The following is a 13,188-nucleotide window of genomic DNA, read 5'->3' on the forward strand; positions in this document are numbered from 1 at the left end:
ATATGTATAAATGGGTAATAACATACATTTTGGGAATTTTTTTTTAACATGAAATTGGAGGAATTTTCTTTAAATTGTGTGATTAATTTATATTGTTAAACAATACTTTTATTGTAGAAGCGCGTCAAAGTCACACAAATACACTGTCGTGTAATTTAAAATTACCTACAAAAATAATAAACTTGTTCTTTACATACGTACAAATAACGTAAAATAATCATCAATATTTATTATTATTTTTTTTATATATATTTTTTAAATACTGCTGAATCTATTTCGATGGTAAGGACCACCTTTGAAGTACTGGGTACTAAAAAACTGCCACTAAAATCATAAAAACATATTAGCTATCTTCTTGAAAATAGAATTAAAAATATATACATAATAAAATACAATTTTATTTCATTTTAAACGTCAACTTAAAATATGACTGTATTAGATAATTATACAAATCGCGAAACCTATTATAAATTAATAACACAGTGATACCTATAATGAATTAGTTATCTGTCATAAAACATAATTTTTCCAAAATGCTGATGGTATTGGGTGGCTTTGAGGCGCTCGAAAAAGATATTATAAATTTTAGGAGGGTAAAATTAACCCATATACGGTAAAATTTTTTAGTAAGAAACTATGTAGGGGAGAGTTGGATAATACCGAGCCCCTAAGGACTTGGGCCTATAGTTAGGAAACTGATTGTTGTTAAAAAAAATAAAATTGCGTAATTAGTAGGACATTTATTCAGGTACGCATACCATATAACACAAACTTACAAAATTTAAACAAAAAGTAATTATTGCCATTTACCAAAAAAATATAAAGTCGCGATATTGTCAAACTGGTCTGATAATATCGTGCCCTGGGTTGACAAAATCGTGCCCACTTTAATCCCACACAAATAGGTGAGTAATAGAAGTAAAAAAGTCCAAAAAACCCAAATCTTTTTCTAGAAATTAAATTAACAAAAACTTAAATTCTTTGTGACAACTTAAACGTAAATATTTTTTTATAACAAGAAGTTTTTGTAAATCTTTAAATTATATATGGACTAGTCAGTCTCAAAAATACCTAATATCAATTAAATATCAGATATCAAGTTATATTAATCACAGCAAAAATCACACAAAAAATTATCAGCAGAATCTTTTCCGCTACATTCCTTGTGTATCCAATTCGAGCATCTACAGCAACGGAACCACAGCTCTCCATTACGACCAAACTCTTCACATACGGCGCAAATATCCCTATTCTCTATGTCAGTTAGGGGCACATCATCCATACTTACATACATACGTTTCTTAGACTTCCCTTTGTCTTTCTTTTTTCCTTTCCTGACCTGCTTCTTGCTTTTCATATTATTATCTTCATCCTCAGTATTTTCGCTACTGTTCAAAACTTTTCTCTTGACAGACTTTCCTTTAATTTGTTTCTTTTCTTTAACTTTCTTCTCTGCAACATTATTTTCTTTTGCTATCTTCATTTGTCGTTTTCTTTCTTTTTCCTCTAACTGCTCTTTTAATGGTGTTGAAGTGAGAATAATGGAGTGCAGTTTTTTAACACGTCGCTGTATTTTTATTTTCTTTTGTGGTATAGGACTCAAATATTCTAAAATACGTCGTGAAGTGCTCGGCTCAGATATATCTTTACTTAAAGCAGCAGAAGTCATCTTTTCATTTCTATTGCTGTTAAATGGTAAGCTTGATGTTGTTTCTTCAGTAAACATGTCAACAGGATTCTGGTCGGTTTGTTTCTGAGGAGTATGATATCCAATTTCGTTGGACGGGTCTAAAATTGACGGTGATGATGGTAGACTAGGAGTGGATTTGCCATGGCAAATTGCTTGTTCTATAAACTCATTTTCGACACCTGATTGACTAACTTGCCTGGATGCTTCTTCAATGATAGGATCAGCAGTTAAAATATCATCGTCGTCGAAAATATGTGGATTTAACGGATATATTCCCGTCACTTCAAATCCCTTGATGGCCTTCTCCATCGTAGCCACTCGAGTATAAGCTTTATTAAAAATTGAAGCCAAATGGTCATGTGTAATTTTTTCAAATGGGTGCATTTTCATAAATAAATCACACTCGCGAGAATACGCGGATTTTAATGGGCCATAAAATGTTACATCGAGTGGTTGCATCTTATGCGATGTATGAGGAGGGAGAGACAGGAGATGGATTCCATTTTCGCGACAAAATTCATATGCGTCGAGCGATTGATGACTGCAATGATTGTCTAGGATAAGGAGCGCTAGATTTTGCTTATGAGCCCCAATATTTTTAGCAAAATGACGCAACCATTTCGTGAAAAGGTCTTCATTTATCCATCCAGATTTAGAACATTCATAGAGTGCTCCCGGTGGGCCACCAATTTTCAAGGAAGATTTAATTCTCTGTCTTGGATAAATGAACATCGGAGGAACATATTATATTCCTGTTGCGCTAAGTGCGCATACAACTGTGACGTTCTGGCCACGTTCTGCACTTGTAGCCTTTCCGACTTGCTTAAGTCCTGTTGGAGCATAAATTTTACCTGGTTTTTGTACGTTGCTGATGCCTGTCTCATCAACATTAAAGATTCGATTGGCTGGAAAATTATGCTTTGACATGAGTGTCTCCAGGTTAGTGAAAAAAATGGCTATTTCGGATTTATTAAATCCCAAAACCCTGTTTAGGCTTGTTGGCTCGGGAAGCCTTAAAGAAATTCCAGGATTTCTTTTCAAAAAGGCATACACCCAACATTTTCCAGCGATCTTTTTCTCTGACGAAAAAATATTTTTAATATTTTTTGCAACGGCAAAGTCGTATGCCAATTTACGCAATTGTTGCTGAGTTATCCCATAAAACTTCTTAGCCATTTCAGTTATAAATAAAACCATTTCTTTCTCTTCTTCTTTGGTAAATGTGGCCTTTCTTCCCATAGGGGGGTTATAATTTTCTCCCAACTTAAGCCGATCCCTAATTGTTGATTCAGGGATACTGAAATTCCTAGCAGCTGTCTTTATTTTACTTCCATTTCGTATAGCCTCAAGTGCAGCTTTCAAATTTTGGGGATCCCATGACTTCTTCTTTTTCTTTGGCACAGATTGGTCCATCTAAAACAGATATCACACACAACTATTTATCTTAAATTACTCAAATTCAATCAAAATCGGTTTTATCGGTTAGGATATAAAATACCACAAACAGATTTACATACAGACATGTCATACATAACTCTTTTGTTGAGGTAAAAACAAGTTAATGTAAATAAAACATAATTTTCATAGTTTACAATTTCGCGCCCTCGACTGATAATAAAATTAAAAATTGATACCGAATTATAATCCTACTAATATTATAAAGGCAAAAGTTTGTGGATGGATGGATGTTTGTTACTCTTTCACGCGAAAACTACTGAACAGATTACGATGAAATTTGGTATGTAGGTAGCTGAAGACCCAGAATAATACATAGGGGGTAAGGTAGGTGTAGGGCAGGTATAGGGCAGGTATAGGGTAGGTGTAGCGTAGGTGTTGGATTGATTACTGGACAAGACGACGTCTGCCGGGTCAGCTAGTTGAGTAAATAAAAGAACATTTTTATAAAATCATTTTTATTATGAATTAAATTTTATATACTTAAATTCTCTCCTTCTTCTTGAACTTCACATAGATCTTCTACAGTATCGTTCTCTTCAACTCCCCTTTCTTCTAATAGCCGCAGCTCATCTTCGTCTAAATGATTCAATACGGCGTGAAAATATCTTAAATGTGCCAGGTTTTTCCAAGAGTCACCGTAGTGTTTTTGAAGCAAGTTTCTGACATCTCGCAACTTTAATGGATTCACTTGTATGCCGCTAGGAATTATTGTTGGTCGTATATCCTCAGCTTTTTTGCCTGGTTTACACAAACTTTTGGGGTTTCCCGTGTCAGAATTGTAATATAATTCACCACGTACCAACACACTTCCTTGTTTTTTGGATCTTCGAAGAATAAATCTTTTGCACTGAGAAATCTTGAAGTGAATTTGAGCCGGTGTTTTAACAATACTATTTATTGAACTTTTCCAGTCAAGCACGGGTATATCACGTAGTTGCGTGACTGTAGAGTGTTCACTGATTACAGCGATGTACTCTTCTGGCGATGTGATTACCTCAAGTTTTCGGATTTGTTTTTCAATATTCCCGAAAACTCTATCAGGAGGCATGAAAGAATGGCCTGTGATGGGAAACACTAGTTCCATTTTTTTTACATGACGGTTTTCTAAAAGCCATCGCATGCACATGGAAATCATTATATAATTTTTATTTTGGCCAGCACATCCATCTGCCACTAAACGGACGTTGGTTACATCAGTTAGGTCAGTTTTGTTGAGCCTATCATATACAGCAGAAGCAATTTGGTTTGAACCTTTAGCATATTCATTTTCTGTCCAGATGTATGCATATGTAGTGTTTTTATTTAAAGGATCTTTCGATGATCCTTGGACTATTGTAAAATTATACAAATACAGCTGCCTGCTGTAATAACAGCTCTGGTCGGGCACTTTCGGAAGTACTAAATTCTTTTGGCAATCGAATGAGAATGTAATCATTTGCCCTTCTTTTTCCCTTAGTAGTTTAAAAAATGCTTGTGCTCTTAATTTGTGTATCCTTTTCTCTATCATCAGTAGGTTTTTCTTTGATGTATCATTTTCGTTTTTCAATTTTTCTTGAAGTTCAAGGCATTTCGAGCACACATCCGTCCTTGGACTCCCAAAACCAAGATTAAAATCCTGATTAAAGATAGATCTAAAGTAAGATGATTTGACTGGGCTGTTTGGATGTGCTTGTTTAAAAAGTTTATATATTTTTTTAATATTGAGCTCACTAGGTAGGTATTTACGTTGCTGCGATGATCCTCTGCAATAATGTGCTTCAACGCAATTCAAAGACTTTAAAAAACTATGAACTGATTGTCTTTGTGCTGCAAACTTTTGTGTCTTACGGTCACCGCCTCTTTTCTCTGTAGGAACCCGACCAGATTCAAAGAAGTTTTGCATGACGAACTGAACACGATACTTCGTTATCCCAAGTGTATTTAGAAATACTTTCTGGCAAACTGGAATGGCTTTCTTAAGTGATTTTGCGTAAATTGCATATTTTATCGAAAAAGCTCTGCTTTTTCTTACGTTTTTTACAGGCCGTTTTCTGGCTGTTTTTTTTACCGAACAGCACTTCAATATTAACGCATCTTGATGTTGTTTGTTGGGTTTTGAGTAAAACGATCTGTGAAAATGCACTAGATCTAGTATTTTCAATTGTTTACACGCAAATGATTTTGTGTTATGATTGCAGGTTATGTTTTCAGGCAAAGATGGCGACGAGTACCTGTGAAACAAAACAAACGTAACCATTACTGTTTTAGCCTATTCAATTTTCATTAAGATGAAATACTTGCAAAACAAATAGCGACGCCTATATCTCTTACGGTGTGGGCAGAGCGTCACCGATCTCATAGATAGTTTATACGACGTCTGACAAAGTTTTGAAGGTAGGAAGGTGGAAGTTTATTGCTTAAAGTATATTCGTTCAGAACGTGTCGCGGCGACGGCTTCCTTTGACAAGCGCCGGCACGCGCCTAGGCAGCAGGTACAAAGAGCGATCGCTTCAGGCTGAACGTACTTTAATTATAGGTTGTCAGCTTATCGCCTAAATTCCAATACACTATAATCCCCGGGACCCTTAACCTTTTGAACGCCAATGACATCTATAGATGTCATGCGCAATCGTGCCCTGTGCGCCAACGACACCTATACATGCCAAGAAACAGATCATAGATAAATACAAAATAAACATATTAAACCTTTACTTTTACGTGTTTTATTTATACAGTTTATGAACTGAATCCCCAGTTATTACATAATTGTACACAGTAAACAAAATTGCCAAGTAGTTATTCAAATATTTGATGACAAAAAATAACTTAATTAATGGCTAAAAAAGCACGTTCTCTCGCGCCAATGACATGTATACGTGCCTACTAGTGATGTAGTGTAATATTCAAGTAACTTCATTTATTTTTTATTTTATCGTCACAAACACAATGTATGCGTTCTAGCATAATATTTATTGTCCATGTAATGATAAAAATTCGCTTAGGTCCAAAATGTATAAATATCTCTAAAAATCTGTAGGTACTTACCTATTTAGCAGTTTTCAAAATTTATTACCTAATAAGTCTAATCAGTGCCTTTATTAGAATATTCTTATGATACAAATTGTCGCTATGTCATATCAAAATATGGTAATCGACCTAAATAGGTACCTACATATAATTAGTATTTGTAATAACTCAAGTATTAAACTAAATGATTGGAAAATAAATATGTAGTTTTAATGCAATTCCCTTTATTTAAAGGTAATAGTTGTTTTGATATTTACAAATAAACACTCCACAGTAATACCTATAGTTCATATAAACTTAATAAATAAACTCGATAAGTTATAATAATATACAGCTACACATCCCTAATCAGAAGCGAGAGATTATAAAAAAAAGGATGGTTGCCCGCGCCATTGGCATGTATACATGCCAATGGGGCGTAACTGATAGAGAATAGTGCTGTAACTTGCTGCAATTTTATATGTATTTTTGTATCTCAAAAGGTTGATTTTTTTTGTTGATAGTTGCTATAAATGTGGTCTTAAGTTTTTACAGTAGGAGATGAGGTTAAATAAATATTATTTTTGTGTTATAAGCTGTTTATTCAAATATTCAGACGTGAATTATTATGTTTATCGATAACATTTTGGACTCCCTACTATTTTCAAGGTTATCTCATTGAATTTGTGGCTTGGCGTGGAGGGCACGGCGATGCGTTTTTGCTCTGGCGGTCAAAAGGTTAATGGAATGGACCCATCTATTGATAGAAATCGAACTGAACAACATTAAACTTATAGGTAATGTTAAACCTAGAATATATACCTCTTCCATCTATTCTTTAAAAAATTGTATCTTTTGTTAAAAATTCTATCGAACTCCATCGGATTAAGTACATCACTAGACTAGGCTTACCTGTCAATTTTCGCTTTGTTCGCCTTCCATTTCTCCGGCTGTCTTTTGCGCTTTCTTCCTTTCCCTGGCAATGCTTCTATTACAGGCACTTCCATTACACATTTAACTAGTCGTATAACACGTTTTTAGTAAGAAAACTATGCAAAATCCTATTTAATTTCGATAAAAATCACACCCACGCAAACACGGTTCAGTATGAAATCCGCCATCTTGTCATTACGAAAATGGATGCCTGTGATTGGCCGAGCTCAATTCTAGCTGTGTTCGTTTCCAAACCCTGTGGATTTAGCTGACTTTGATTCTAAACCGATTCTTTAAACGGGAATTTGGCTGGGATTTAGCTGTTTTAGGTACCAAACAATTTTGTGAACTTATGTGGAATAGTATGAAGAATAAGATGGCATTCACAGTTTAAAAAATGACTTGTTGTGGATATAGCTGCCTTTGATTCTATACCCCTCAAATACAGTATTACTTACTTCTTTCCGAAGGTACACGAAAAATTACAAGCAGTAACGAAAAAAACAACTACGGCGCGTACTATCTCCGTCGTTGCGTGAACCGTAATGGCGGTGCGCGGGGAGGGGTGTAGGCATGTCCGGCTTCGATGTGTACCCACTGATTCGCAGATCTAGTGGATAGTTTTGGAATTACGCATACGCGCGGAATTATCAACCGCGCGGTATTATCCAACTCTCCCCTACAGATAAAATGCCTAAAATTTATGTGATTTTTTTCATGTAGGTACTTTGCGATCCTACTAACAATACTATCGACTTTAAAGCCTAACCGTCATAACTGTTGATATTATAGTAATTAAGTAATTAAAAATGTTCATGTAAACCCTGACAAAATTAATGAACCATATAGTAAGTAAAAAATTACGTTCCTATTGTTTGTTGGATCGCATATGCCTCGAAGTCTAATTCAGAATGCGTTTTTAAAAAGGAATACCTTTACTTACACACGTAATGAATCAGACTTTGAACTATTAATACATTAAAAGTATTGATTTTTTAGAAATTATAAAAATATTGTGTCATAATTTTTGAGAAAATTCCTCTAATAGGTACATGTTTTCGCCGTAAAATCTGTTGGACAGGAGATATATACAAAGAAAAAAAACAATACCCCTGAATGAGGATAAATAGTAGTGATGTTACTGACAGAAAGCATCGATAATTTTGTCGATATCGATAGTACTACTCATATAAGGACATCACTATACGTCAAGTTTGAAATGTTAGGTTGGCAGCAATGTGTGTCATTTTTGACGTGAGTGAGCTTATGTTGGTATATAAGATTTCCCATAGCGAATACTTGCATATGTGTGCGTGAGCTCGAAATCGAAGTACTGAGTGCCGTCTCTTACCTATATTACTTGCTCTGTGATAACTTTGATTATTTCTTTCACTATGATGCACAAGTCCAATAAAAGTTCCAGTCTATAATATAAGGTAACGCTAACGTGGTATCAAATAACCGAGTCGCGCGGGTGGTCGACTATTGGCAGGGTCGCCATGTACGGCGTGTATTAGGAGACGAATTAAAACAACGAGATCATGATTAAGACTGCATCTTTATTTGTGTTAATTATTGATTATATATCGATATAATTGGGTTACACGTGTACATGATTAATTACGATATGCTTATACACACTACAAAAGGTATTCGTATAAAATAATATGAATAACTTATTACTGCTTTATAAATATAAATTTATAAAGAATAGAAAAAATTCGATCACGAGGCGGGGCTCGAACCCGCATCCTTTCGCGCCATTCCGGAGCGGATGCCTGACCAACTCAGCCACTCGTGACCCGCCAGAGCGATCGAATTTATTCTATTCTTTCAGTTTTATGTGTCTATCACCGCGCGCCATCTATTGAGATGATTAACAACCATCTCAACCAATATGAAACACTTTTCAGTGAATACAATATTGTAACGATGGAACACGACCTTTTTTGTTGATATTGATATTTTTGGTTTTATGGCATTCAAATGCTTTATAAATATACATTTATAAAAGATTATGTAATTAGTACTAATACAATTTTAATTTTTAGTGTGGAAATAAAAGGCAATGGAAACTGAAAAATCATTTATTTTTTTAATCTTTTTTACATATTTCTCTTAAGACTAAGAGAAATTGAACAAACAGTTCTTGCCATCTTGCTTGCTGTTGTAGTTCAATTTCCCTTAGTCTTAGGCGTTCTTTATCGATTTCGTAGTTTTTAAAAATTTCTCTTTATTAAACTCCCGCCATTCACGATCAGAGTTAGCAAATGCTTCTCTTGCTAACGCTGATTGTGAAATGGCGGGAGTTCGTCTTTTAGGTGAAGCACCCACTGGTAGTCGTGGGTGTCTTCGTCTGCGGGGTGTTCTGGGACTTCTGGGAGTGCCTTGGATTGGCGTTGGTGGGGTAGCAGGTGGTGATGGTGGCTGGTTTGCTGGCTCGAAAATAGGGGGCTGGCTGCTAGACCCTGGCACGTTCCCTTTAAATAGAAAAAAAATATATGGATGTAACAAAAATAGTGAATACTACTTTAAGAGGTAGTTTAGATCAACAAACTAAACAATTTTCCTTATGAATTTATAAAGAATAGAAAAAATTCGATCACGAGGCGGGACTCGAACCCGCATCCTTTCGCGCCATTCCGTGCGGATGCCTGACCTACTCGGCCACTCGTGACCCGTCAGGGCGATCATCTCAATAGATGGCGCGAGGTGCGCCCCTTAGAAACAAAATCTGAAAGAATAGAATAAATTCGATCGAGATATCTTTTGGTAGCACTTCATAAAAAAATATAACTTACAGTCTTCATTTTCCCTTTCGTTTACTTGAATTAATGGCGAGGAGCCAGGGTCTTCTCCGTCATTCTGTAATTTTATTCATAGCATTTATTTAATTGTAATTAAAACCAATCAAGTGCGAGTCGGACTTGTTACTAAATTACATTTGTGGCATGGGAGCCTTGATATTTATTTTATTTTTTAGTATTTGTCGTTGTAACAGCAACATTATCCGTGAAAATTTCAACAGTGGAGCCTCAGTAAGAGCTCAGAGTACTAAAATACTAAGTACAAGTAGCAGAGTCCCGTTATTTACCCTTTTTGTACATACGTAAAAATTATATAGGATGTTGATTTTTAATAATTTCTATTCCTTGGATGTGTATTGTAAATTTTTATGTATAAATGAATATGATTTTATATAGTAATAATAACCTCTGTCACAAAAACCTCTAACACTTCTGTCATGCCGGAAGCTGCTTGAGGATTTATTATTGCCAACACCCTTTCTTCAATGCCAGAGAGTTTAATTTTCAAAGCAGGCCCACCACCAGTGCCACTCATAGCTTTATTTATTCTTGCTGCCTTTCTTTTGGTGTTATTCTTCAGATCACTCCATGTCTAAAGAAAACATGGAAACAAATGGCATGGGAAAACAATGACAGCAAAGTAATTGAAAATTTTATGAGTTAAGGATAAAAAAGCATGCAAAAATTAAATGTGTTTGAATTTAATACTTGTTTTCAACAATAATCTTACTTTTCGCCACTTCTCTTCGTTCTTTGTGTCCCCAGTGGCATCGGCATTCTGCTGAGTGACCAACTCAGCCCAGCGATTATTATTGGTCACTCTGCCTTGAGGACCATTACATGGTCGGCTCAAATCCCCATGTCTGAAATGCAAATTCTATAAATAACTTCTTTGTTTCAATAAGGTGACATTTGATCCAGTCAGTCAACCACTTGACTCAAGTGTTTCCCTTAGAGTGCACTATCATTCCATAATATTCTGCATAGCATATACAAAAATTAAAAACAAAAACTCTTAGACTAATTTCTTAGGTAATTGAAGTGTTACAGTTGTGAACCGAATTCGGCACTGCACATAAAATGTATGTAAGCAGTTTTGTTATCCTACGTGTAAATAAGTAATTTTTAATGTAAGAAACGTAATGTAAGACGATGCTTGTATAGCACTATTACATTGTGCATACACAATCAAACATTACGAATTTAGTTTTACCAAATTACACTTACCTCTCCATATACGACACCATTAATTCGAACTGTGTTGTACTTGTTCTCATTTTAAAAATTAACACAAAAATTAATAAAATATTTTAAATTACCGTCAACGAACTTTTATCAAAACTTTAAACAAAACACTTCACATGCTCTTTGGCACTTCACTCACTTCACTGACAAATGACAAACAGAACCAAAACAAAACTCTGATAAAATTAAAATTTCACCCAACTCAATACAAGTTCATTATATCGAGAGAACTCTTTAATTTTGCCGTGTAATAAGATAAAATTAACAGAATACTTTTTTAATTCCTTTTACTGGTTTGGATGCATGGTTTTTGGGTTTATGATTTTTTGTCCTTGTCTTCAGTAAGCAAAAAGAAAGAGATACCCTGTTTAGTAACGGAACGCTACTTCACTACAGTTACTATCGTACAAACGATAAACATTGTAGATAAGCACGACTATACTCATGGTACCGTTTTAACGTTAATTATTCAGGGTTACGTTTTCACGTCTACTATTGTAGTTAGGTCAGACGATTTAACTATGGCAACTCATGGTAGAGGTACTGGTCCAAGTGGTACTAAAAAAAAAAACGTTTGTGGCTATTGTGATTATAATAAAAAACGGCGTATGACAAGGTTTCAATGCAAGCAATGCAAAAAGTAAATGTGTATGGGTCATCGTGGCCTCATGTGTGTGGAATGTGAAAATTTTTTTTTGTTACCTTCCTAGTTAAACATATTAAAGACAGTCATACTTAATTTATTTATTTTATTTACAAGTACCTCAAAACCAGCCACTTAAAAGTCGACCATGGGATGAATGCTACTCTTACATAAGGTTATGAATCTAGGGTTAAGGACGCTGTCACAAATCTGCGTTACTCAAATTTAGGTATCTAACGTCGCCACGTGGTTCGCGGGAACATCGCGCTCACGTAAACATAGCGCATTCCATTTTATAGACCATCTTCATACTTGATATTATTTTTATTGAAATTGATTCCAGAAGATTACTGGGAACTTTAAAAATTCATTTTGTTACTATTATTAGTAGGTACGATCCTTATAAGTATTTTAGTGTATTCAACCAACTTAAAAAAGTGTGACTATTTTACAACAATTTGAATATGAATTGTATTATTGTATACAATGTCGAAGCTTTTTAAGAAATGTATAAAATACTTTTTTAAGAATTATTATCATACATAATATTATATGTTACCGGCAATATATTAAACCCGGCATTGTAAGCAATTCTTAGTAAATGTATGTTATTCCGAGAAACAGTCGGAATGAAATAAATTAAATTCGTTACCACACATTCACATTACCTATATCTTTAAATATGAACTTTTCCTAAGTAGCAAACACATTTGCAAATGTGGGTGGTTTTTGGGGTAGCTATTAACCAATATGAGGTCAAAACTAAAATCCAAGATGGCGCCGACAAAAATTTTATATATTTTCTTCATGGGTGTCATTTTCATGGTTATTGGGGTAGCTATTAACGAATATGAGGTCAAAACTAAAATCCAAGATGGCGCCGACGAAAATTTTACATCTTTTCGACATGGGTGTCATTTTCATGGTTTTTGGGGTAGCTATTAACCAATATGAGGTCAAAACTAAAATCGAAGATGGCGCCGACGAAAATTTTACATCATTTCGTCACGGGTGTCATTTTCATGGTTATTGGGGTAGCTATTAACGAATATGAGGTCAAAACTAAAATCCAAGATGGCGCCGACGAAAATTTTACATATTTTCGTCATGGGTGTCATTTTCATGGTTTTTGGGGTATCTATTAACGAATATGAGGTCAAAACTAAAATCCAAGATGGTGTCGACGAAACTTTACATCTTTTCGGCATGGGTGTCATTTTCAAGGTTTTTGAGACAGCTATTACCAAATCCCCAATGTAACCGTCGATATACAGGGAATATGCATAAAATTTTAAATGGCCTAAAATATTTTTTTCTCGAATACTTATTATCGTAATATTATAATGAAAAGGATTTTTTTTTATTTACTTTTTATTTAAGCCCTTAAAATAATATTCAAAAAGTGCAAAATAAGTGAGCGAAATTCA

The 13,188-nt window shown here is 34.7% G+C and overlaps 2 protein-coding genes across 3 annotated transcripts; both read right to left on the reverse strand.

The window, feature by feature from the left end:
• Positions 1–725: 725 nt before the first annotated feature.
• Positions 726–7,674, reverse strand: LOC123702483. Its single transcript, XM_045650260.1, has 2 exons — positions 7,525–7,674; positions 726–3,103 (listed from the first exon to the last, which is right to left on the reverse strand). The coding sequence occupies exon 2, from the start codon at positions 2,420–2,422 to the stop codon at positions 1,106–1,108; it is 1,317 nt and encodes a 438-aa protein (XP_045506216.1). The 5' UTR covers positions 2,423–3,103; positions 7,525–7,674; the 3' UTR covers positions 726–1,105.
• Positions 7,675–9,137: 1,463 nt separating this feature from the next.
• Positions 9,138–11,950, reverse strand: LOC123702458. Of its 2 annotated transcripts, XM_045650207.1 has the most exons (5): positions 11,101–11,950; positions 10,604–10,736; positions 10,280–10,465; positions 9,868–9,931; positions 9,138–9,546 (listed from the first exon to the last, which is right to left on the reverse strand). In XM_045650207.1, the coding sequence occupies exons 1-5, from the start codon at positions 11,148–11,150 to the stop codon at positions 9,257–9,259; spliced, it is 723 nt and encodes a 240-aa protein (XP_045506163.1). In that variant the 5' UTR covers positions 11,151–11,950; the 3' UTR covers positions 9,138–9,256. The 2 variants fall into 2 exon arrangements, with proteins under 2 accessions (XP_045506163.1, XP_045506164.1); XM_045650208.1 differs by lacking the exon at positions 10,280–10,465.
• Positions 11,951–13,188: the final 1,238 nt, after the last annotated feature.

This window comes from Colias croceus, chromosome 23, assembly GCF_905220415.1.
Source record: "Colias croceus chromosome 23, ilColCroc2.1".
NCBI classification, from domain to species: domain Eukaryota; kingdom Metazoa; phylum Arthropoda; class Insecta; order Lepidoptera; family Pieridae; genus Colias; species Colias croceus.

Bases quoted from the DNA above. Each gene is read 5' to 3' on its own strand.
- LOC123702483 (XM_045650260.1), bottom strand. From the start codon at position 2,422: ATGTTCATTTATCCAAGACAGAGAATTAAATCTTCCTTGAAAATTGGT.
- LOC123702458 (XM_045650207.1), bottom strand. From the start codon at position 11,150: ATGAGAACAAGTACAACACAGTTCGAATTAATGGTGTCGTATATGGAG. The intron at 10,737-11,100 runs GTAAGTGTAATT...TTTGCATTTCAG, and splicing joins ATGGTGTCGTATATGGAGAG to ACATGGGGATTTGAGCCGAC. The intron at 9,547-9,867 runs GTAAGTTATATT...TTCTATTTAAAG, and splicing joins CGAAAGGGAAAATGAAGACT to GGAACGTGCCAGGGTCTAGC.